Consider the following 21900-nt stretch of genomic DNA (forward strand, 5'->3'; position numbering starts at 1 on the left):
CTTATGAAGATAGATATTGCTAATAAATATTCCTCTTAACAGATATAAATAATTGCGGAAATCTATCTTAGAACTGTACTGCTGGTCAAGTCTGTGTTTCTGGGAGACTCTTGATGGTAATAGTAACAACTTTAGTTCTTGCCAGCCTGGCTATCGGTGTTTGGAAAGAAGCTGCGTGCCCATTAGTATCTTAACAGATACTTCTCAATGCGGCTCTAACCGGTGCGACGAAGGTTAAATATATGTCTCTGGACAGTGCATCAGCAACTTGATCCACCAGACTAGCATCCCTAGAACAGCTTGCAGTGTCTCTACAGGCCCAGAAGGGTATCTGTTAGAACCAGAACAAGGCTCAGGCCAAGCCAACAATGGCGACAGTCAAGAAGGCTCGTCCAATGGATTCACTTTAAAGCAAGGAGGAATTAATCCCAATGGGGAAGACTCTGCCTCAAAACGACAGTGGATCTGACGACATCCCGAACGGAGCTTCAAATGGAGCAGGTCAGACTGAAGACGGCCAAGGGAGTCTCTCATGTGGCTCCAACGGCTCAGGGTCAGGTTCAGGCGCAGGTTCTGGTTCTGGTAACAACGAGGGCTTTGGTAGCGACGAAGGCACGAATAATAACCAAGGTACTGGCAATAACCAAGGAACTGGTAACAACCAAGGTGGCACCAGTAGCTTTGGCATCCCTCGTCCAGGTCCAGGAGAAGATGGAAGGAGATCAGCGGGTGTCATAGGTCCCATTGAGTCGTCTCTGTTGTGTTGAAGATTTCCCTACTGTCTCGATAAAATGAGCTCGTTGAATTACATTCATCTACATGCTTCATGTTCGCTCGGGCGGCCAAGAAACATACTGCATCCTGTAGAGTACTTGAATATAATGTAGACAAACTCGGACCCGATTTTATTCGCGCGAGGAACCAAACAATTCCATACGAATATGCCCCTCGTTAACACCCATTGACATCAAGGCCTTGCTCTGCGCCTTTATGAGCGGCAACGGGCCGCAGATGTAATAATCCGCCCCAGGTAAGAGCATCATGTCCTTAATCCTACTTACTCCAACCCTACCAGTACAATCATAATCGAAACCCTGCCGATCCTTGTTTATAATCTTATAGAAAATGGCATGGCTGACTTGAGGATTGTTTGTAATAATCTCCCATAAGGCGGTCTTTATGGCATAAACGCGACCATTTTTCACAGCATGAATGAAGGCTATCTTTCTTGACTTTACTTGGTTAACTAGCATCTTTAACATGGCTATAACAGGAGTTAGACCAACATCTCTGCTTATGAGCATAACGGAGCCGTGGCATTAACATTAAGCATAAAGTCGCCAAAAGGCATAATAATATCTAGTTCAGATCCCACTAGAAGGTTTTCATATAGAATGTTAGATATATAACTGGCTAGGCAGGTATTTAATATAAATTCTTTCTTAATAGAAATTCGAAAGGACTTTCTGTTAGGCATATCTAATAAGTTGTATTGATGAGATTAATATAACCTGAGACCTGATATGAAGCAGTATATATTAATAAATTAGCTAGGTTTATATGCCGGTAAAGCATCTCTATGTACTGGATTTAGATAGAAGGAGATGATGTTATTACTCCCTTAAACTTTATTAGAAATAAAAAACTTATATTATTCTTTTTAGCCTCCCAGGGTAGCGGCTACTTGCTAATATAACTCGTCCTTAAATTAAATATACTTAACGTGCATAATAAGCAAATATCGCAGACAAGCGAATGTCGCGCCGAGCCACACCCCTATAATTCCCTACCCTGCAAAATAAACCAAATCATCATTAATTAACTTAAATTTACTATAATATAATTCTTAAGATACTACTACTTCTATCTGGCAACTTTATGTATTATATCTTGTCCTACTGCAGATACTATATTATTATTATTCTAACCCTGCCTTCTGCTTAAGATGCCTATTATTATAACTTTCTTCTTATAGTTATATATTAATATTATTTTAGCCTTATAAATCATAGCCTTAACAGAGTATTAGGCTTCATCTTTACCTTAAATATTTCTTCTTAATATATTAATACTAGCTAAGTATCTTATTCTCTTCTCAAAGAATTTATACTTCTGACTTTAAAAAGGTAATATAATATATAATCTCCTATACTCTTTTAGTAAACTAATTTATAGTATCTAATATAAAAGTTAAATAGCTTTCTTAGTATCTAGAGATTTAATTCTTAATAAAATCTAATTATAAAGTTATCTTAATTAGCTTATTTAGTATCTTTAATACCTAAGGTACTAGTAACTTATTAACCCCTAAAACTAGTATTAGTATTTATAGCTTTATATTAAGCTTAGAAATTATACTCTCTAGGTTTAATGGCATAAGACCTATCCCTTAGAAGCCTTCTTACATGTTTTTCTCTATTATAGATTCTTAGAATGCTATATAAAATATAAAAAAGAAGTCCTCCTTGCTAATATAGCTTATACCTGCCCTTATCTTCTTCTCGATTTATTAACTATATACTTACTTAAGTAGGCTAAAACATCTAATATTAAGAGGCTAAAATATATAGGATAAGTAAGCAGGTATATAAAAAGTTCCTTACCACCTCAAATAGCTTGCTTCCTGGCCCACTAGAGAATAGTCGTTAATAACAGACTCCTGTTCTCTACGGACTATTACTCCTTTCTTTATCTGTCATAGCAGCTAAGCGATATCCACCTTTAAGTTCTATGTCCCATTTATGCTTAACCCTGAGATGTTCTCGAATCCGCCTTAACTCTGTGCCCACATATAGGCAATTGGACTGAGATGATATGCTTCGCTCTGGGATAAACTTATACCGAATACCTCCTGTGCCTGGCAGACCTGAAGCTGCGATTGGCGGTGCATCATCGGGCCTGGGTGGTACATTAACATGGGCCTCTAGCTGACCCTGAAAGATATCACGCTTAGATGCCCACTCTTGCGCAAGCTTGATCTTCTGACTGTTAAGATTATGCGGAGCACTGCAAAGATGCAGCTTTACTTGCTTCCGCGTAACCATGGTCTGGCATATGCGGCAGCAGAGAAGCCGGAGTTCTGACTTATATGTAAAGTACTTTATTGCAAATAAATTTAATAAGATTAAAGTCTTAACTTTACCTTCATACATTGTAAGCTATTGTGCAGTATTAATACTTTCCTAGAACCCCTTTGTTCTATATTGGAAGTTTAAGTAGAATTTGACTTAGATGAAATTAGATATATCTTTAGCCAGAATTGTCTCTGCACATCCTAGTAGAGGTTGCTAGATAGCAGAATTCCTAACCCCCCCCAAAACCTAGCCATGCATGCCATTTACGACTGATTCGCCGGTACTCGGCTTTTGCACCAGTAATATGCCCGGGTGCTTCTTCTAGCCCCCGCGTATATGTCAGTCCGGTTATCTTAGTCGAGTGAGCCGCCATCTCAGCAGCTGCCACGAAAATGGTGGAGTAATGCGGGGTTTCTCAGCAGTGGAATAATCTACCACTTGACGGGTCTATGGCGGGCGCGCCCCTTACGTAATAGAATTGTCGGATTATGATTGGCAGTCTCTGTTCTAAAACTAAGTTTAAAAGTGCGGCTCAGTGCAACACTAAGCCGTGTAGCCGACCACGGACTATCTGAGATACTAGCTGCTACTGAGTTAGTTTCTGCTTTCTCAGTTATCAATTTCTGCAATATATGAGAAGCCTTCTTTCTTTCTTTATGAGCTTTCTTATCGTTCGCTTGCAGGTAAGGCAGGGTCTGCACTTTTGTATTACCTGATAATAATAATTACGAGATGGAAAACTTGCCCCATAAGTATGGGGTGGGTCCTTGCTTGAAGCCAGGAATCTTGATTAGCTGAGAAAGCTGGCTGAGAAATAGGATAATGAGCTAAATATAGTATAAAAGAAGTTCCCTAATGTTGCTTAGTAGGTATTGATTTATAATCTTGGTTATACTAGTAATGCTATATCCCTTATACTAATCGAAAAATATAATATATTAAGTGCTAAAGGACGCGGCTGTATTTTTTATATATACCTTCTCTTAGGTTATGGATTAGTGGCTTCTGGGATAAGCGATTAGCGATAAATAAGTTAAGTTGATATTAGTTAAAAGCATTTAACGTGCCATCCTGAAGCAAACCCCGTGATCAGGTGATTACGCGCAAAAGAGAATTAAGAAGAATAAAGAATAAAATTTCAGAACTGCCTGGGGAGCCTAGCTTATAGGACTTGGCTAGGTTTGGAAGCGAAACTAGAATAGTGACCTAAGGAAGCTCTTGCTTGTGGGGCTCTAGGAAGCGGGGCCATTCCGTGACTCGAAGCCACTGGGATTGATGTCGCGGATCAGAGGATAGAAGGTTTGTATTAAAGCCAGCCTGGTTTGATATTACTGAGTTTTTGTTTTCCTGCTGAGCAAGCTGAAGGTTTATGATGTCCTCGAGTCTAGGTTGAGTAAATGCAGGGCCTATGTTAGTTGCGTCACTTCCTGCATCAGATCCAGATAGGCTTTCCTCTATTTCCTCGTGAACTTTGCGAGCCTTGACGATAAGGTACCTGCATTATGGGCCGTGGAAAAGGGTTTAATAAGCGACTGGAGTCCGGACCAGACCGGCCTGGGTTAAACCTTTGACCCCTCCGGCCTCTCCCCTTTGTCTACGCCCTGGTTGGTGCAATGGTTGATTATGAACCTTTTTGAGATGATCTTCTATTGCTGTGCGACCTCGGCAGACATACCGGCCTCGGTCGTCTTGACAAAGTAGACAACAAATTCCATCGTGAAAAACATCAAGGAACCGAATCGGATCGGCGATCGGCAATGGTCGCACGTTCTTACATATCTCATCGGCGTCTCGTATAAGAGGTAGATGGTCCAAACTTCGCTCAAATAGCTTAATGGCAGCAACCTTAAAGGCACGCGTCGCGTTGTGGTGCCGTTGGATATGCCGGGTGATATTGGTTTGCGGTATAACGCCACACTGTTTGCAAATAATGATACGCCAAGAAGGATCGTAGTAAAAGAGATCTTCAAGTTCCATAGTGAAAGTCGTTTAAAGTCCACTAGCCTTTCGATGGTATGAGCTTTTAAAAATCGTTAGAGGAAACCTTAAATCAAAATTACAGCAAAGAGAGTAGATGATATAAGAAAAATGAAGTACGCGTTTACGTGTGTTTACACGCGTAAGTAATACGCCCGCAGACTATCGATCGAAATGAGAAAACATAAGTCACCATAGTATGGTCATGCGGGAATAGACGGGAGATAAGTAAACACGTGAGAAATAAACAGGGGGTACGCGACAATTAGGGGTACACGACAATTAGGAATAGAAGAGTAGGGCAGCACGAACGCGAGATATGTCAAGAGAAGGTTTCCAACGGCCGGGGGTAGGAATTTAATGTTATCCTTCTCCTCCCCGGTCTGTTCCTGGCTTTTACTGTATCGCACATATATCATGACCATCTTCTCCCACAGAAATACCGATCGGCGGCGGGCACCCGTGTTAATATACGTGATGGAGAGTAGTTCTAGGGAGCGTAATGGAGGGCCCGAAGGAACCGAGATGGGTGCCAGCATCCTCTTGAGGAACTCCTGAACATGCGCCTCGTAGATAGCTATCGCCTTGGGGCAGAGGCGAACCCCACCGTTTGGATCCAGCCGCACGAATACCTGCCGTAGATCTGCCCTCTCTTTGATCTGTCGGAGCAGGGCGTCATATGTCCCCGCCAGTATCTCGCGATTCCTCTCGTCTGTCAACCACGAAGCGCCGTAGTCGTCTACATCTAGATTGTTATGTAGCCTCCACGCCTCGATTAGAGCAACATCCCTCATTCCAAACAAGAGCTCATCATACAGAAGCAAGTGCGCCTGGCGGAACTTGGACTCAACCAGCTGTGTCACCAGTTTCATATGTAGTTTCGTCCCTATGTAGTCAACCGTTTCCCTATCAAGGGACCAGCGGGCTTGGTGCTTGGCGAGACTGGTGCAGGAGGCCGCAAAGAGATATAGCCTCCATTGCAATACATGTCCAAAAGGCGTCTCCGCCATCTGCTAAAAGTACTTCTTGCATATTTGATCCAGCAGATCGGGAATTCCGTCTTCGTCATCCTGCTTCTGGAAGTACACGAAGTCGAACAGGATGAGCTGGGCAGTCCAGGTGAGTGCGGATAGATTGCTGTTGAAGTTTCCTGGTTCGCGCCATGTGCACCGCTTTACCACCTTGTCAGCCCCTTTACTACAGGCCAGCATATAGTGAAAATTACAATCTCCATTCTAACTACTGAATTATTCTTCACAGGAACAAGTACTTATATAAATAGAAATAATATAGGCCTATCTAATTTTGAGTATTAGATGGGGTCAATCTCGAAATATCTAATTCTTCCTTTGGCGGAGCAGAAGGTCTGCATATAACAGGACTCGAATTTCCGCAACTCTTCCGCTCGCATTGGCGTCATTCCTATCTTATGGCTTGATATATGATCCCTAATCTTGTCCGAAGATGTTGTGAATCGTGAAGGTCCTGCCGTATAAGGACAAATATTACACCGAAACCCTTTATATACTGGTAAACCTTGAATCTGGGCAACCTTTTGGTTCGGTATGCACAATTGAGAAAAGCGACAAAGCTATACTGGCTGAACCTTTCTATCAATGTCGCAGGCTGCACCTGTGATCTGGTGGATAGTGTTCAAGTGGCTGTATAACGACCTGGTCCCTGGTTGAACCATCGAACCGCATGTGATGCATATTAGAATCTGGTACTGGCAGTTGTAGAGAAACCCATCGGAGAGATCGTTTGTATTTTCACCACCCAAAGCTGTCTTGACTCTCTTAGGAGCTCTTTCAGGACTCTCAGGGCTTGTGGCTCTCTTCCACGTATGCAGTGTGATATTGAGAGACTTGCAGGGTTCCTTATCCTGAGCTTGGCAATTATCACGGTAATATTGGGCATTCCAGTCCTGCCACATTGCGGAAAGCCGATAGTACATTTCGAGAAGCTCCGGTTGCAGCCGAGATGGTAGAGCCTTATCGATAGCATAAGCCGTTAACAGCATTCGAGGGTGATGGCCAGCTCCTGCCGCGAACATCCGTATCGGATCGTCCGCGCTGGTTGGGTAGTAATAGTTTCTTTTTTCCACGAGCTTGCTGATATACCGCTTCGAAATTGCCAGGGAAGCTTGCCTATATAAGAAGAGGGTCCATGGTGTGACGAGGTCTCGAGTCAAGTATTTGAGAATGCCCGAAGCCTGAGCCGAGCTCAAATGCTTTTGCCTCCCGGAGGGATCTTGAAAGAGAAACTCATTACATTTGTAATGAGGCATCTTCAAGGCCGTTGACAAGAAATCAATCGTGGGCCGGATCATAGCGAGATACTTCAGTAAGCTTAGACTGAGATTTGCCGGAAGATATCGAACAATGTAAAAAGAATAGTTGTTTGATGCTCTTGCCTTGTTGTAACTTATCACGATTATCATCCTTCCCCCGTAGAAAAAGACATTGCGCATAGTAAGCTCGGTATTGACGCAACGGATGCTAGCTACTTCACTGCCACGGCCTGGCAACCCGCCTGATATCTGTAACGCAGCGAAAGCCGATTTGTTGAGATCGAGGCCAAGATTCAAGTATGCTAGACATGTGTCAGGACACCAATGAGATGCAGTTGCAAAGGGTTTGCCACGGAATTGAGACGTGCGAAGCTTGTTTATCAGCATCTCCCGTGCATCTGATAGCTTGTTCTCAGGCTTTTGTAAGAAAGACCACCCGGCCTTTCGACAATTCAGATCATCCCTGACGACATCAACATTGAAATTCGGCTTTAAGCCCAGCATCATTTCTTCGACCTGCTCCTCGACCAGTGCTATGGCCTTATGGTAAGTTTTGCAGAAGTCGGAGAGTTTTACTTCTTTGTCATTGCCCACCACAAATGACCGGCCGTCAGGAGCCCAGGAGAGGTTACCGGGCATGCCCTCCTGTCTCACAATAGACTTGGCAAACGCCTTCGGTTCAATGAGTTCTCCGAAAGGTGTGTAGCAGCCTCGTACAAGATATCTTTGACGGATTGCTTCGAGCCGCTCTGGTTGGGAGTGGTATTGATCTTGGGATGGCCAGTGGTACGCAAGGGTAGTGTAGCTATATAGAGGAAGAGCATACTCCAAAAGGAGTGCACGTCCAATCCACATAAGTGCCGCTAGCCCGCCTGTAGAGTTGTGAGCTGGGTAATAAGACATGGACCGTCTTTGAATCCCCATAACAGCAGTATAATATATGATAACAGAAGACGACATGTCTCCAGCGGGGTCCTGATGTGTCCAGAACATCATTGAGAGCTGGAACAAAGCTTCTGATAACTCCAGCCAAGGTCTGGATGGTAAGAGGAATTCGGACTGATACTGTGAGCTATCATCTATTCCAATGCTCGCGTCTTCTTCAAAATCTGTCTCCCCATCGCTCTCATCACTGCTTGCATGACTTAATTCATCGTCCTCAACAGGTTGCCTGCGGGAGTGGCCTTGCTCACGACTCGGAAGTTGACTCGCAAGAAATAAGATGTAATGCATCATCTTTTCTTCTTTCAGTCCCAGTTTGAAATTGTAGAGCTGTTGACGCTGTCGTTCCTTGAATCCCAAAACCCGAAAGACGAAGCATATTAATTGCTTCCAGACGGAATATATCTTTTTAAGCACAACACAGCTCGGAATGGATGTGGCCAAAAGTCATTTCTCGAATACGTATTAAGCCAGCAGCGAGATGTGTATGACGTGCGGGCCATTGTAGCCATCACACGATTGAACATGATATCAACACCCTGTAGTAAGATGCGTAGCTGAGCTTCGGCCTCAGCAGAGCTTTCGACCGAACTTTCCTTCCATTTGCCAAGCAGAAAATCTTGGCCTTGGACTAAGTCGGGCTGTTGTGCTGTTGTGCTGATAACTTCGAGTGATCGATTACGGAATAGGTCAGGCCAGCGAGTATGTCGGAGCCATGGTGTCGTCTCGTTGGGGTTGATAACTCCGGCACGGCTATGGGGACTGCTCCCCATATGTAATTCTGGCGTTTCCATCCCGTCTCGCAACTCAAGACTTAGTCTTTATTTACTGCAAGTTGCCTTTAAAGAACAGTGAGGGCCATTCTCTCTATAAAGTTTGGTCCTGTCCTAGAAGCGCGCGTCAAAGACGCGCTGTTCGCGTGGAATTCCGTAATCAAACTTTAATTATATTACATATTACACACGCTGCGAAGCTTTGAGCTACCACCTCAAACTCTATAAGAACCGTCCAGGGTTAGGACCAAAGCACCAATGAGATGATAAAGCGCCCCTACCATCGCTGAAAGTGGAGTCGCGGCAGTCTCGCCAAGTAGCCCCTTTCAAGTGAAAGAGGAAAACAGGGATAACGGCCCAATCAAGACGCGTCAAAGTCCTCTTTCAGTTGAATCTGGAGCTGGAATAATGATGTAGGATTAAAGTGGGCCGATAAAATCAACTCTACCAGAGTTGATTTGGTCATTAGTTACTAGGGTCATGGTACTGAGGTAATATATACTTTATAGAATTTTTTAATAATATAAATTATATAAAATATATAGTAATTATATAAGAATAGCTCGGGTCTCTAAGAGCCCTAAACCCCAAGCCTCGCCATCCATAAATTCCATCACAGTAGGCCTCTCCAATAAACTGATAAGTATAATCCAAGCTATCTACTGTTAATGGCCTGAGGAGGAAGGGAACCTCTAAGGCACGAGTTACACAGACAATGTCCCCTACTTGGAGGTTCTGCTGACCAATGCCTACAAATCCCTCCTTTGAAATAAAGGTTCGTTTCCCTTCAAGATGGAAAAGACGGGCCTGAAACCCCGCGGCCTCTTCCCCCAGTAGCAACTGAGACATCCGCATCTCGGTTGCAACCTTTCTTCGTACTTGTTGGGGCATCTCGGCTATCTGCCTTTCCTGCTCTCCCGACAATGTTACCGCCTCTTCAACTGACACTCTACCGCCATTGACTGCCAAGAGCTTTGGAAGAATTTCCATGTATTCCGCATAGCCTGCTGCGGTTCTTGAAGTCGCTCTCTGTTTAGATGATGAGTACCCAACTGGTTCGCGATCGAAGGATAGAGTTCGCCATGGGGCTTCTGTCGCTCGTTTAACTGTACTATAAATCCAGGAAGTTTCTTTTTGGAGGCGAATGGATTGCTCGCAAAAAGTTGTAATTTCTCTGGACATGCTAAAGTAGTCTAGCATCTCTTGAATCCCTCCCCTCACCGAGCCCACCTTTGCGCCGACGTTTTGCAGCTTGTCTATGATGAGAACAGGAAGACACAGCGATTTAGCTGCCTCATCGAATTGCCATTTCACTGTAACAGTTGCAAGGGGACCACCGGCAGAGAATGGGAGGCTTTGGCCGCCGCGGGGCGCCTGGGTTGAAGAGCGAAGCGGTGGATACTGTTGTTTTGAAAAGTCAGGAACCCAAGACGGTAGCTTGGGGCTTGACTTGGGCGCCTGGACATGCTCAAGGATGGAGTAATCCCCATTCCGGCACATTCTTCCGACAACCAAAGTATGGAAATCTTCCCAGGCGCTGTTGTAAGCCTCGCTAACACTCTGTCGAAATCCTAGCTTTTCAATGTCTGATGCGAGACCGAGAAAACCGAGGATGCGGTCGATAGGCTCTGTGAATCTGACATCAGTCATGGAAAAGCGCCGCTGCAAGGAAAGCATGGTGAGATCCTGTCGTTTTTGGACGTCATGGTAGTGGTTTTGCGCCCTCAGGATTGGAACCAAGGGTTCCAGATGACCCATGAGGATCCCGTCGTTTTCTGATATTGGCCGAGGCTTCCCTTGTGCTTTGTGTTGTTGGATTTTTCGTAGGAAGTTCAGCCTGTGAAGATTGAATTGAATCTGGTAGAATGTTACGGCTGCGATAAAAGCATCTTTCCCAACCAACGTGGAACCACACTGGAAAGAGACATTGGTTGGTATGACGACCTCCTGAATTATCCAGCCGCGTGTGAAGTACGGTCGATCGAAGAGAGCCGCTAGTGCCGGCAAAATGGCGAGGTTCGCGAGATCTCCGAATCTTGAGATAAGTCCCAAGATGCGCTGTTGAAGATCAGAGAGAGCATGGTCGACGTTTTCGCCCATAGATCCACACACCGGCGTGACTTCTTGCATCGCTAGAATGGTGTCTAGTTGTTTGAAATCTCGGATCCCAGCATCGATTGCTGCTGAGCCTGTGCTGGCGATATAATTCATGGCCTCGTCTGACCTCTGGCTTGCCTCTCCGAGCCAGGCGATGGTGGTTGTAGCAGTCGAATAGATGTTTCCCATCAACGGGACCTGAATTGCCTTCTCAGCTTCATCTTGTTGGTTGATACATATCTGATCCACCCACAACAGGCGTTCTGCTGTGCAAAGTTTGATGGACTTCAGAGCAACGGCCAAGGTGTTGGTGATTGACAGGGAACGACCATTGATGATGATGGATGTTTTTTGGGACGAGTTTCCCCATACGTATGAAAGTGCTGTGAATTCCGGTGGCCGGGCGAGGGGAACTGACTTGAGATAGCAATTGAGCAATCTCGAGGCGGCACTATCGGCATGTTGTGCCTCAGGCAAACAGAGAAGGCGAATGTGGCCACATGGTACTGGAACTGTACGATAGTCAAATGACTCCATTACCTTGGCGGCAAGCTGGCGGTGCACTAGCCGCCTAAGATGTGTCTTCGCTGTAAGTGCTCCCTGCATTTCAAGCGGGGCGGATGGAGGAAAAGACAGGAAGCATGAAGACGGGCGCTGTTGACGCTGGAAACGTTTTTGCTTGCCTCGTTCCAGTTTCGGTACCGTGGCTGAACTCACGAGGGCGATTCTCCCGAGGGATGATTGGTGACACGTGGTGACCACGGCGATTGCCATGCGCCCAAAACTGCATTGAAGTCGACTATTTCCCTTTTATTTAACGTAAATTATTCAGTTGATTTGTATCCAATCACAATCGACCCTTTCACTAAAATCCCCTTTCACTTAACGCCTGCTATGCCCCTGTCAACGCCATGTCATTTCCCAACCGTATCATGCTTCCCCGGATACCTCCAGACCTGACAGGGGTTTCCTCTTGTACTGAAAATGGGACGGAAAATAGGGATGTAGTCTTCATTAGCCTATTCTGAGTTTTGGTGAGAATGGTCAATGGACGCTACTAGAGACCGTCGCCAGATTGTTGTGAGAATAAAGAGAGAGTTTGATTGCTCCATCGACGCAACTGAAATTACTACACGCTGTAATGTTTAATAGCGCCGTCGTCTACATAGTTGGCACGGGCCTTCGTGGAAGAAACGCGGCGCATTTTGCGTTCTCGGTTTCCAGGCCCCAGATGGAAATGCGCCGCATTTCCAGAGGGGAAATTCGGGGTAAGAAAATGGAGATTCTGATTGGCGCAGAAGTGGAAATGCGGCGCATTTCTGTTCTACATTCTTGAGTAGGTGCACCTTCCTGCTAACCAGTCCAGAGTGGCAACCCATTCCTGTAGCTCTAGTTCGTTACCCCACCGTGCTGACCTATTCCAATTTAGAGGCCGTTTTGGTGCTTCCCGCTCAGACTTTTGGAAATTAAACGCTGTGATAAGCTGATCTAGCACGTAGACAAGCCGCGATGCCCAGAAGTCCCCTGGCAACAGAATTCTCTGCTCAAACCACTTTTTGGCCTGCTTTTCTGATGCAAGATCTATGCCATCGTAATTAAGAGCCATCTCTGTCAGAACCTTGCCGAGAAATTGATCATTACAAGCGCACAAGGCTGCAATCATCCTTCGGACTACCGGCTTATTCCTACAGTACCCATCAGAGCCCAGTTGAGAATCATATTCCTTTGTTAGTGCCGCCCGGGTCGCTTCCACTCCTCGGCCAGATGCGACCTCATACATCCGCTGGCCCATCCTCATTTCATCACAGACAACCCATCCGTGACCACACATGCTGCAATCTCCTCTTTGTTTAAAATATCGCGGGATTGCTAGGCTCTCAAGCCAGCGAAGGATACGTTTCGCAGGTTTGCAGGCAGACCATCGATTGCAGTCATCCAAATTGTGATCAGGTTCTCGTCGCCCTGTCATGGCAAAGCAGACTTCGCACCCAACGAATCTCCACTCCTCGGTGATATCATGAATTCGCCCGGGGCGATCATTTGAACCAAAGCATGGGTTGGCTTTGAAGTAATCGTCATTAATAGACACATCGCTATCCTCGTCTGGGAAAACAAGCTCGCAATCTGTCTCACTTAGATGACGAATTATGGCGTGCATTCCTCGTAGATGTGAAACAACCTTTTTCTGCTTCTCAGCCTCCTCTACACTCAAAACCATACACACCTGACCAAATAGAGGGATTTGGGGGAGCATAGCCGGCTCCTGGTATAATTCTTGGCGCCCAGATGACAGTGTTAAATTGTTATGAGGAAGTTGCGATGAGGCGAATTGACAGGTTCTCTTGCGTGGAATGGTCTGACTGACCTCGGTCGGTCTTTTAGGTGAATTCCAGGCCCACCACTCCTCCGCATTATGAGCTGGAGTTGGTGAATGTGGGGAATGGGGTAATGGAGGCGAAGCCATCGACATCGAAATATTGGCGTCATCATTGGGTTCTTCCATGATATGCTGTTCGTGTTGCTGTTGAGAGACAGGACTTGATATACTAAGTGGTGTCGCGAGGGCTAGTCTACTAGGAATGTGGAGGAACTCGTGCCAACGCACAGATACCCATTCATATAACTCAAGTAATTGGGGCTGCAACTTTGTTGGGAAAGCCCCGTCGAGTCCGTATGTCCTCGCCCGTTGTAACGGGCGATGTCCACTCTGCCAGGCAGAGGCGACCCCTCGATCAGCAGCATCGGTACGGTCGTCAAATCGGTTAAAAGGCCGAATGACTTTCCGGACATGCTTCTCAGCAATACCGATACAGAGTTGCCTAAGGAGTCGCAGAGTAACACTTTGACCCCAAGCCTTCCCTGTATAGCATTTGATTATGCCTGTGAGACGCTCGGTAGCCCAGGGTGAACTGTCAGGCTCGAACCTATACCGGAACATATACCAAGAGCACTCGCGGATGTATGGATATTGTTCCCGAGCCAGCATATCGACAAAGGGGCGGATATACGCGAGGTATTTGTAGACAATATGGCCTACTTGAATAGGGAGAAAGCGGGCAACCACAAACTCCCTGTTCGTTGATCGCTTTGCCTTGTGGCTTCGAGTCAGGTAGATCACAAAACCATTATAAACATATAGGCCGCGCTCCGCTGTCCCGCAATTGCGCAGCAGAATGTGAAGCAGGTCAGGACCACGAGGCTGGCCACCGCCTGTCATCATCAACAGGCCGGCCAGGACTTCACGCAGGGCCTCTTCTTTTTTCCAATACGCAAAAACTGCTTTCCGATCCCAATTACCCTTCCTCGAGAGTGGATTCGACAGGCTTGTGCACGCCTTAAGGGAAAGCTTTAGATAGGCATCAACTAAGCCATTCCGTGGATGGGTCACAAAGGAGAAACCGTGAGTTGTATTCGTCAGGTCGTCCTTGATGGATGTCAGATCTAGCGGCGGCTGCCAGTCGTACATCAGCTCTGCGCATAGTCGGCTAGCTTCCCCAAGCAGAGCCTGTGGAAGCTGCCGGAAGCTCCCCATGCTAATAGTAAGCAAATCACCGTGGGACACAGACTGGCCGTCATCACTCCATCTCAGAAGGAACGGAGGCGTCTCAGAGCTTGCAATAGCCTTGCCATAGGCCAGGAGGGCAAAAAGCTCCTCAAATGGAGATTGTGAACCGAGCACTGTGTACTTCTGGCGGACGTCCTGGAGCCGCGCAACTTGACCCGTTCGGGGTCACTGCGTGATGCCAAGCGATAGGTATGCTCTTGCAGGGAGGGCATATTCGAGGAAGAGGAGGCGCTGAGTGTAGATGAGTGCGGCGAGGTTTGATGTGTATGACCTCGCTGGGAGAAAACCGGTGGAATCAGTTGTAAAACCGAGGATTCCACTGAAGTACACTAGCAAGGTTGAAGCTGGTCGCCCATCCACCACTTCCTCCGTGCTGAATGCCATTACAAGTCCAAACAGCCGCTCCAGCATTTCAGCCAAGTCTGGATTTTCGTTACTCAAGTTAGCCGCTGTTTTGGCTTCCTCTCGGTCCTCCTCTTCTTCCTCCTCATCACTATCACATCTGTGATCCTCATCCCCATTTGCAGATTCGTCGCTTTCTGAGATACTGTCAATATTGTCAGAATCTTCAGTCATAGACTCTTCGCTATTCTCTGCTCTTTCATCCCAGCTCGCTTGATACTTAGCTATGGCATGCGCCCTGGCCGATTTCCAGAAATTCAACGTTGTAGCGCCATGCTGATCCCAGATACAGTGATTCCATATGGCTGCGATCGCCTTAATCTGTGATCTCTTAAACCGGATACCAGCACGGCACCGACAAACATCAGTAGGTAAGCAAAAAGCGTGGAATACCATAGCTATAAAGCGCTTAAGGAGCCGGATATACTTTGTTCTAATAGCCGCCTTGCTGACAAAGGTAAAGGGCTTAGCGTAGCATCCATGAGGCCGTACGCTACGTAGCCAACAGAGAAGGTTTCGGCTTGTGGTCAGGGCCGTTTGCTCGCAGCGATCCATGACCATATCCATAGCTACTAAGATTGCAGCAATCTTCTGCTCGTCACCCGCAGAGCTGATTAAGTCTTCACCTGATGTAGTATGTGTAGCACCACTTCTAGCTCTACTTAACACGACGCCGCGGACTGATGATAAGGAAGAGGGCATGGTGGTCAGATTTCGCAGCAAGCCGTGGTCGAAGTTCTGGTATGTCTGCTCCTAGCTAGTCCGCTCTAGCCAGGGCCGAAGATCTGTAAATGTTGATGTAGAGATTTTTGCACTGGTGTCCACCTCATTTACGATTAAGCCTTGCTGCAGGCGTCGCTCTCGCTTAAATGCGCCTCGGAGGTGACTGTATACATCTTTTCCCCCGATGGGGCGTGTCGTAGTCCCGCGATACTCAACAATCCAGTATCGTCCTCCAATAGGGTTCTTCGTCCAAGCCTGCAAGTATACGGGTTCATACATAGCCTTTGGCTTGACCTGCAATTCCAGTCGCTGCCTCTCATGTTCGGCACCCACATGGCGGCTTACAACCTGACTGCTGATGGTAAGAAGATCGCAGAACTTGCAGCTGAACCCATCGAATAGTGGCAGGTTGGGATCATATGGGGACTCATTCTGGCGCAACAGCGCGTTGGCGGGATCCAGAAGTGGAGGTTCCCGGTTCTTCAAAAGACGAACAACTCTACGCCGGTCGTCAATCGGGATGCTGTGGCGTTTCCGAAGATGTTCGTTCACTTGGGCAGGCTTGAAGGAAAGAGCAAAGCAACATTGCTCCTGAACGCAGATAAGGAGCTGGGCGTGACAATCAATTAAGAGCTGGAGGCGGGAAAAGATATCATCGTCAGCCATCTTAATTAAGAACTTCTTGAGCTAAAGCAGCAAGAATGGTCATTGAAAGGGATGAGTTAGGCGGAGATTACTGTTATTAAACCATCTGATCTGTTGTGACAGGGGTGCGCGGCGTGCACAGGCCATGATTTCGTGTATCAGGACCCAATACCAAAGGGCACGGGCCATCAAATCTTGTATCAGGACCTGATACGCGGGGTAGGTATAGCCCATTCCCCCAGTAGCGCCCTGTACAAAAGCTTCACCTGGCAACTATGACGCGCTAAGGCTTCTTTCTTTGACCTTACAGCCAAACCGTCTCCGTTAACATGCATAATCGGACTCTCTCCTGGATCTGAGACTGACTTGTTTGCAAGTGAGGCAAGCGGCTTTTACAATTTTCAATGGAGCAAGCGGGAAATTTCTTCACTGGTTCAAGTTTCCACTGAGCCACTGTTCCCGCCGCCATTAAGATTGTCGATCTTCGAGACCGCAATGCTGGCTATGGCATAAGCTTGTCTATTCCTCCTTCCTGTGAATTGTGCTGTAAAAATATAATAGCCCTTGAGGATGTTCATGTAGAAACGACCTTTTTACCATCCATAGACAAGGTATTATCAACGCCGAAACCTCGGAACTTGAGGTCTGAAAGGCAAATAAAAGGAGACGTGAATAAGTCCGGCTCGATTATGACGCTACCACTTTAACATATGAAGTTCATATGTGATGAGCCTCAACTGATGTAACATAATACCTCATCCAACTACGCCGAGGAGAACATGACAAGTATTCAATACTAGACAAATATCCGCTTAAATCTTCGAACGGTGGTTAGATATGGTGACGCAATGAAGGCAAAGGTCACTGCATCACTCTATCTACATTCCGCACGCTTGGGAGGCGCAAGTAGCAGGCGTTCTTAACATAATTTAAGTGCCTCAGCCCCCAACTCTCGACACCACATCATGTTGCGGTGAGACGATGACTAGACAAGAGATCAGCACTCTCTCCAAACCTACAGGCCGTTGTGACCCTGTGGCTTTTCGCGAATCTGTGATTCGTAGCCGGAAATGCTCCGTTTCGTCAACAGGGTCCCTGTTATGGCGGCTCTAAGGGTCTCCGCGACAGCAGGCTAAGATCGAAAGGGACGAAGTAGTCTTGAGGTTAATCTTACAATGCCCAGACGGACGGCATCTTTGTATGCTTGAGAAACATCTTGTAGCTCAGACCAGGCAGTTGACGTTTGACAGCAGGTCAACAGTCAACAGTCAACGGCTAGACGGAGCTGTCTGAAGTAACACTTTCTTTTTTTTTTGTCAATTTGATCGTCTCCTAGATTAGCCATGCAACTCGCAACCCTGAAGTCTTTTCGAAGAGCTCAAGAGCCGTTCTACTTTTAGGGGTTGCTATAACCGGGGTTGTTATATGCAACCACAATCCACCCACATGTCACTACACCGTGATATATATGGTGCCGCTAGAGGAGGTAAGGAGCAAACCCTTTCCGACAAGCTTCTAAGAAAGCTGACGTCGTCAAGAGCGGAGCCCCACGTTCACAGGATCTTCACGGGAGAAGAGGCCTAGGGCGTTGATGCATAGTCTGCAGCCGAACGCCTGCATTTGCCATACGTGAATCTCGGAATAATTTGCACAAGCCTAAGATGCCATTTCCTTCCTGGGCACTGTTTTTCTTCACCCAGATTATTTATTTATTTATTTATTTATTATTTTTTGAATACGGCAATACCGCGATAATGATTGGTTCATCGTTATGTGGCCAATTCGTTTAGTCGTTAGTTGTAGTAGCAGGTTTCCCCTCCACCACGTCTAGTGATGCAAAGGAGGTTGCTGATCCTGCCCCGAGCCTTGATATGTAACGGTGCGCCTCGTCTGCGATGTATTTCTGGATCTGAGTGCAGTCGCAGTCGGCGTGTTGTAGGATACGCATCTTAAGGTTGTAGACCTCTAGTGTCAGGTCTGCCACGCAGCTCGACAGGTGGCGGTTGATGCGCTCCGTGCCCTCCGCGTCGGATTTGAGCTTCTTGGCGTTCTCTCTCTTCTTGGCACGGATTTTGTTTGACGCGACGCGGTTTGTCTCCTTGACGCGACAGGTGTAGCCATCGGTTTCCTCCTCGGGCGAGGGGGTGATCAGGGCAGACTTGGTTTTCTTGGACTTGCGGTAGGTTTTTAACGTCTCGCCCGTCTCTTCTAATTTTAGCTTTGTTTCCTCCTTGGAAGAGCGTCGTCCGGATGACTTGACAGCCAGACATTCGGCGGTGTTGCGCTTTCGTTTCCGCAGTTCGGGGTGCGATAACGTAAAGCTACACCGATCCTCGAGGGAACCGGGGGACACTGGCGAGTCGCCAGGGAAGCATTGGGAGATCGGTGACGGGTAGTGTTGGGCGGGGATAGAGTCGTACTGAACAGCAGTGTAGCTGATGGCGCAGTTGGGTACGAAGTCTTGCAATTGCAATTCGTCCTGGGCGTAGGGAATCTGAGCGGCGGAAACCTGGGGCGGGCTGGGAAATGCAGTTTTGCCTGCAGCCCACCACTGGTTCCAAAGTGGAAGATTGGATGCGGCGCCGTAAGTATCCATCATCTTCTTGTTCATCTGGTTGGGGTTTACAGTGTGAAGGGGACCCTCGGCCATTGTGTAGGCAGGCAGGTACCTAGAGAAAGAAGACGAGGTCAGCGTGCTTTGATCAAAGAAGAAAGGTAGAATGAAGGGGGGTGTACCCATTAGAACCGAAAGACGGTCAGGTATTAAGATGCGAGATTGCCTGTAGTGAGGTTGTGGTTTGATGACGGGTTGGGTTAATATATTAGAAGAGTAACAAAGTCAGGTCGTTTGGTAGATATAAGCGGACAAATTGTCAAAAGTGCTACCAGTTGCTTGCGCGATAGCCATGGAAGAATATTGGCATAATATATGTTGATGGGGAATTCGGAATGTGCTTTTTTGCGGGCATGAGGCTATACTTAATCGAGGCTCGCCACATTTAAAAGGAATAGTCGAAGAGTGGCAATTGAGATTCGAAAGGAACAGCTGGAGAAGCTTGGGCGAGTGATGGAAGGGGAAGGCGGGCTTGTGTAGGCTTTCATAGGCAGAGAAAGCGATTTGTCATTTAGTGAGGAGAACAGGTCGTCAGCCAGAGCCAAGCCAAGGGCGGAGAAGGAGCTCCGAGACAGCGAGAGGTGTCCAACGTTATTGGTCAAGCCTGCTTCCCTGTCATCTTACTTTCGTGGCAAGCGGTAGTCTTAGCACAGTCGAGGAGATGCTCTTTTTCCACTCATGTTCTCGTTGGGGCAGAGACCAAGGTTTAGAGAGTAAAAGTAATAAAGAGAAACTCACCAAGATAGCCCTAATGGCTGCCTCCCCGTATTTATCGCCGCCGGAACCCAAGTTCTCAAAATAGAGAATAATCGAACAGTAGCCGATACTGTGTACGTCCCTAATTTTAAGTTTTGGGGCTCAAACCTCCCCATCCACTCGTTCATTGCCCATCCCGGCCCCGTGCAATAAAACTCCTCGTGGCGACCCCAAACACATCTTCGTCATCGTGGAATTACAAGCAGCGTCCCTGTGTTGCGTTGCACACAGACGCTTTTCCAACTGAATTTGGCCTTATAAAGCTTCGGTCGTGAATGGGGCACTAGCATGTGCTTCATCAACCTGGGCACGATCATCTGTCAGGTATGCGGGCAGCGCGTAGGCGAACAGCCCGTGGGGAAGGTAGCCTGCGCTACCATATGTGGCAAGTTCGTGACGAAGGTGACGAACGAGGTGGTTTCGGGCGAGTGCGGTGTTTGTCGCGACGCAAGGGAGAAGAGCACTGATCTGGCGCGGAAAGTGACTCAGGCGTCCAAGAAATAATAGAGAGGAAGGCGCGGCGGCGGTGTTTGTGACGCTGATGATGAGGGTCATACGGCAGCTTGGGTTCAATTCAGAGGAGTAAAGAGACATGAAAAATGACAATAATGACGAGTCGGTTAGTTTATTGGGTCTCGAAGTTGGTCATTGCTGACTTCTCGCGACGTTTAGATTTTTATCTATCATGGCTTGAGAAAGGGCCCTACACCTCTCGAAGCATGGTACTTCGTTTATGGACTTGGTCCAAAAGATCCATTTATCTCTTTAGGTGGCACAAAACTGCAGCAGGTCACTCGCACCGGCAAGTCATATACGTGTTGAGACGGTGCGACGAAGATGGTCCGATCTGCTGGTGGCTAGTATGTTGATACTATGTAAGTAGCTGTGCTCCTCGGACATATACAACTTAGAAGAACAACACAATCAACCCATTTTTGTTTTATCAGTCGCCAAGGCCGCCTCCAACTGCTTTCTGTGCGCAGCCCACTCGGCAACTTTCATCCTCGCTTTCAAGGAAAATGGAAACGACATAAGCCGTACGATTAAGCTGACCATCAGCATCGAATTCGAAGTCGCCACCCTTTTCTTATGATTCCTTCCTGAGTTCAAAACTGTCCGTTTTCAGGCTGCACTCTCGACCGGGTCTACCTTGCCCTCTGCCGTCTCCCTCTTATCGGTCCTGCCCATTTGTCGTGAGCCTCTTTTCAATTTGAAGGAGTAGTCCCCAGATGGTGGACGGGCAAGCTCACCTGGTGCTGACAGTCACCGTCGACTGAACCCTTGCCACGTTACGCTGATGAACCACGGCATGTGCTTTACCGATCGCCGTCATGACTTCGTCCCAGCTGCCTTCTAGACATGCAAGTGGACAGTACGCCCTTTCGTCAGCCTCGCAAAATTTGGTTTTCATCCCCAGAGTACGCAATCAGCAAGACTCACCGAGCATGGTGCCAGTGGAGTGCATTGTGTGCTTTAGCCCACTAGACTTGAGATATCGCTGCACCTCTGCGAGCTCGGCGGCGATCGACGGGTTGCCTGTCCCAATCTGTATTCTTTAATCAGCGCCGTTTTCATTCTCACGGGAGGGCATGACGGGCGCTGGCCGCCCAAGAATTAGAGGGGCCCGTACAGGAACAAGAGCGAAATCGGCGCAACACGACGGCGGCGTAGAGAGCAAACTGTAGTCCATATCGGCAGTCTCAGACGCGGATTAGTTTGGATGAATTGACTTAGATCTCAAAAACAATCCTCGTCCACTGACAGGTGATGCAACTGCACGTTGTGACCTTTGAATTAATATTAGCGGAAAGACATGTTACCCGGAGAAACTCGAGCTTTTGAACTTTCGGTTGAAGTCGAGTGTAGCATGTGAACCATCTGCAATCTACCCCGCGATCGGGAAGTGAACGTCAGGGTGAAGTGGTCGATGATCCGAGCACACACATCGGTGATGCCAACGTGACGCAAACCCAAGTGAGGCTTGCAACGTTCTCCGATCAGGACCAGGTCGCCGCACTGCCCTGATTTGCTGTATCTCACCG

At 47.2% G+C, this 21900-nt stretch overlaps 9 protein-coding genes across 9 annotated transcripts; 1 reads left to right on the forward strand and 8 right to left on the reverse strand.

Moving 5' to 3' along the window:
* Positions 1-319: 319 nt before the first annotated feature.
* On the forward strand, positions 320-738 carry FOXG_14940 (uncharacterized protein; the record flags this gene model as incomplete). Its single annotated transcript, XM_018395008.1, has 1 exon — positions 320-738. The coding sequence occupies exon 1, from the start codon at positions 493-495 to the stop codon at positions 736-738; it is 246 nt and encodes an 81-aa protein (XP_018254976.1). The 5' UTR covers positions 320-492.
* Positions 739-4595: 3857 nt separating this feature from the next.
* FOXG_21833 (uncharacterized protein) lies at positions 4596-5051 on the reverse strand (the record flags this gene model as incomplete). The annotated part of the gene is made up of 1 exon (XM_018402202.1): positions 4596-5051. The coding sequence occupies one exon, from the start codon at positions 5049-5051 to the stop codon at positions 4596-4598; it is 456 nt and encodes a 151-aa protein (XP_018254977.1).
* A 203-nt stretch (positions 5052-5254) lies between these two features.
* Positions 5255-6061, reverse strand: FOXG_14941 (uncharacterized protein; the record flags this gene model as incomplete). Its single annotated transcript, XM_018395009.1, has 1 exon — positions 5255-6061. The coding sequence occupies one exon, from the start codon at positions 6059-6061 to the stop codon at positions 5255-5257; it is 807 nt and encodes a 268-aa protein (XP_018254978.1).
* Positions 6062-6596: 535 nt separating this feature from the next.
* FOXG_14942 (uncharacterized protein) lies at positions 6597-8577 on the reverse strand (the record flags this gene model as incomplete). Its single annotated transcript, XM_018395010.1, has 1 exon — positions 6597-8577. One exon carries the CDS (start codon positions 8575-8577, stop codon positions 6643-6645), a length of 1935 nt encoding a protein of 644 aa, XP_018254979.1. The 3' UTR covers positions 6597-6642.
* Positions 8578-9669: 1092 nt separating this feature from the next.
* On the reverse strand, positions 9670-11759 carry FOXG_14943 (uncharacterized protein; the record flags this gene model as incomplete). The annotated part of the gene is made up of 2 exons (XM_018395011.1): positions 9670-9711; positions 9765-11759. 2 exons carry the CDS (start codon positions 11757-11759, stop codon positions 9670-9672), a joined length of 2037 nt encoding a protein of 678 aa, XP_018254980.1.
* A 718-nt stretch (positions 11760-12477) lies between these two features.
* Positions 12478-14685, reverse strand: FOXG_14944 (uncharacterized protein; the record flags this gene model as incomplete). The annotated part of the gene is made up of 1 exon (XM_018395012.1): positions 12478-14685. One exon carries the CDS (start codon positions 14683-14685, stop codon positions 12478-12480), a length of 2208 nt encoding a protein of 735 aa, XP_018254981.1.
* Positions 14686-14815: 130 nt separating this feature from the next.
* FOXG_21834 (uncharacterized protein) lies at positions 14816-16509 on the reverse strand (the record flags this gene model as incomplete). The annotated part of the gene is made up of 2 exons (XM_018402203.1): positions 14816-15873; positions 15955-16509. 2 exons carry the CDS (start codon positions 16507-16509, stop codon positions 14884-14886), a joined length of 1545 nt encoding a protein of 514 aa, XP_018254982.1. The 3' UTR covers positions 14816-14883.
* A 1765-nt stretch (positions 16510-18274) lies between these two features.
* On the reverse strand, positions 18275-19349 carry FOXG_14945 (uncharacterized protein; the record flags this gene model as incomplete). Its single annotated transcript, XM_018395013.1, has 2 exons — positions 19225-19349; positions 18275-19157 (listed from the first exon to the last, which is right to left on the reverse strand). Exon 2 carries the CDS (start codon positions 19136-19138, stop codon positions 18275-18277), a length of 864 nt encoding a protein of 287 aa, XP_018254983.1. The 5' UTR covers positions 19139-19157; positions 19225-19349.
* A 1631-nt stretch (positions 19350-20980) lies between these two features.
* On the reverse strand, positions 20981-21548 carry FOXG_14946 (uncharacterized protein; the record flags this gene model as incomplete). Its single annotated transcript, XM_018395014.1, has 4 exons — positions 20981-21038; positions 21109-21211; positions 21299-21404; positions 21489-21548. The coding sequence occupies 4 exons, from the start codon at positions 21546-21548 to the stop codon at positions 20981-20983; spliced, it is 327 nt and encodes a 108-aa protein (XP_018254984.1).
* Positions 21549-21900: the final 352 nt, after the last annotated feature.

This window comes from Fusarium oxysporum, chromosome 3, assembly GCF_000149955.1.
Source record: "Fusarium oxysporum f. sp. lycopersici 4287 chromosome 3, whole genome shotgun sequence".
NCBI lineage: Eukaryota > Fungi > Ascomycota > Sordariomycetes > Hypocreales > Nectriaceae > Fusarium > Fusarium oxysporum.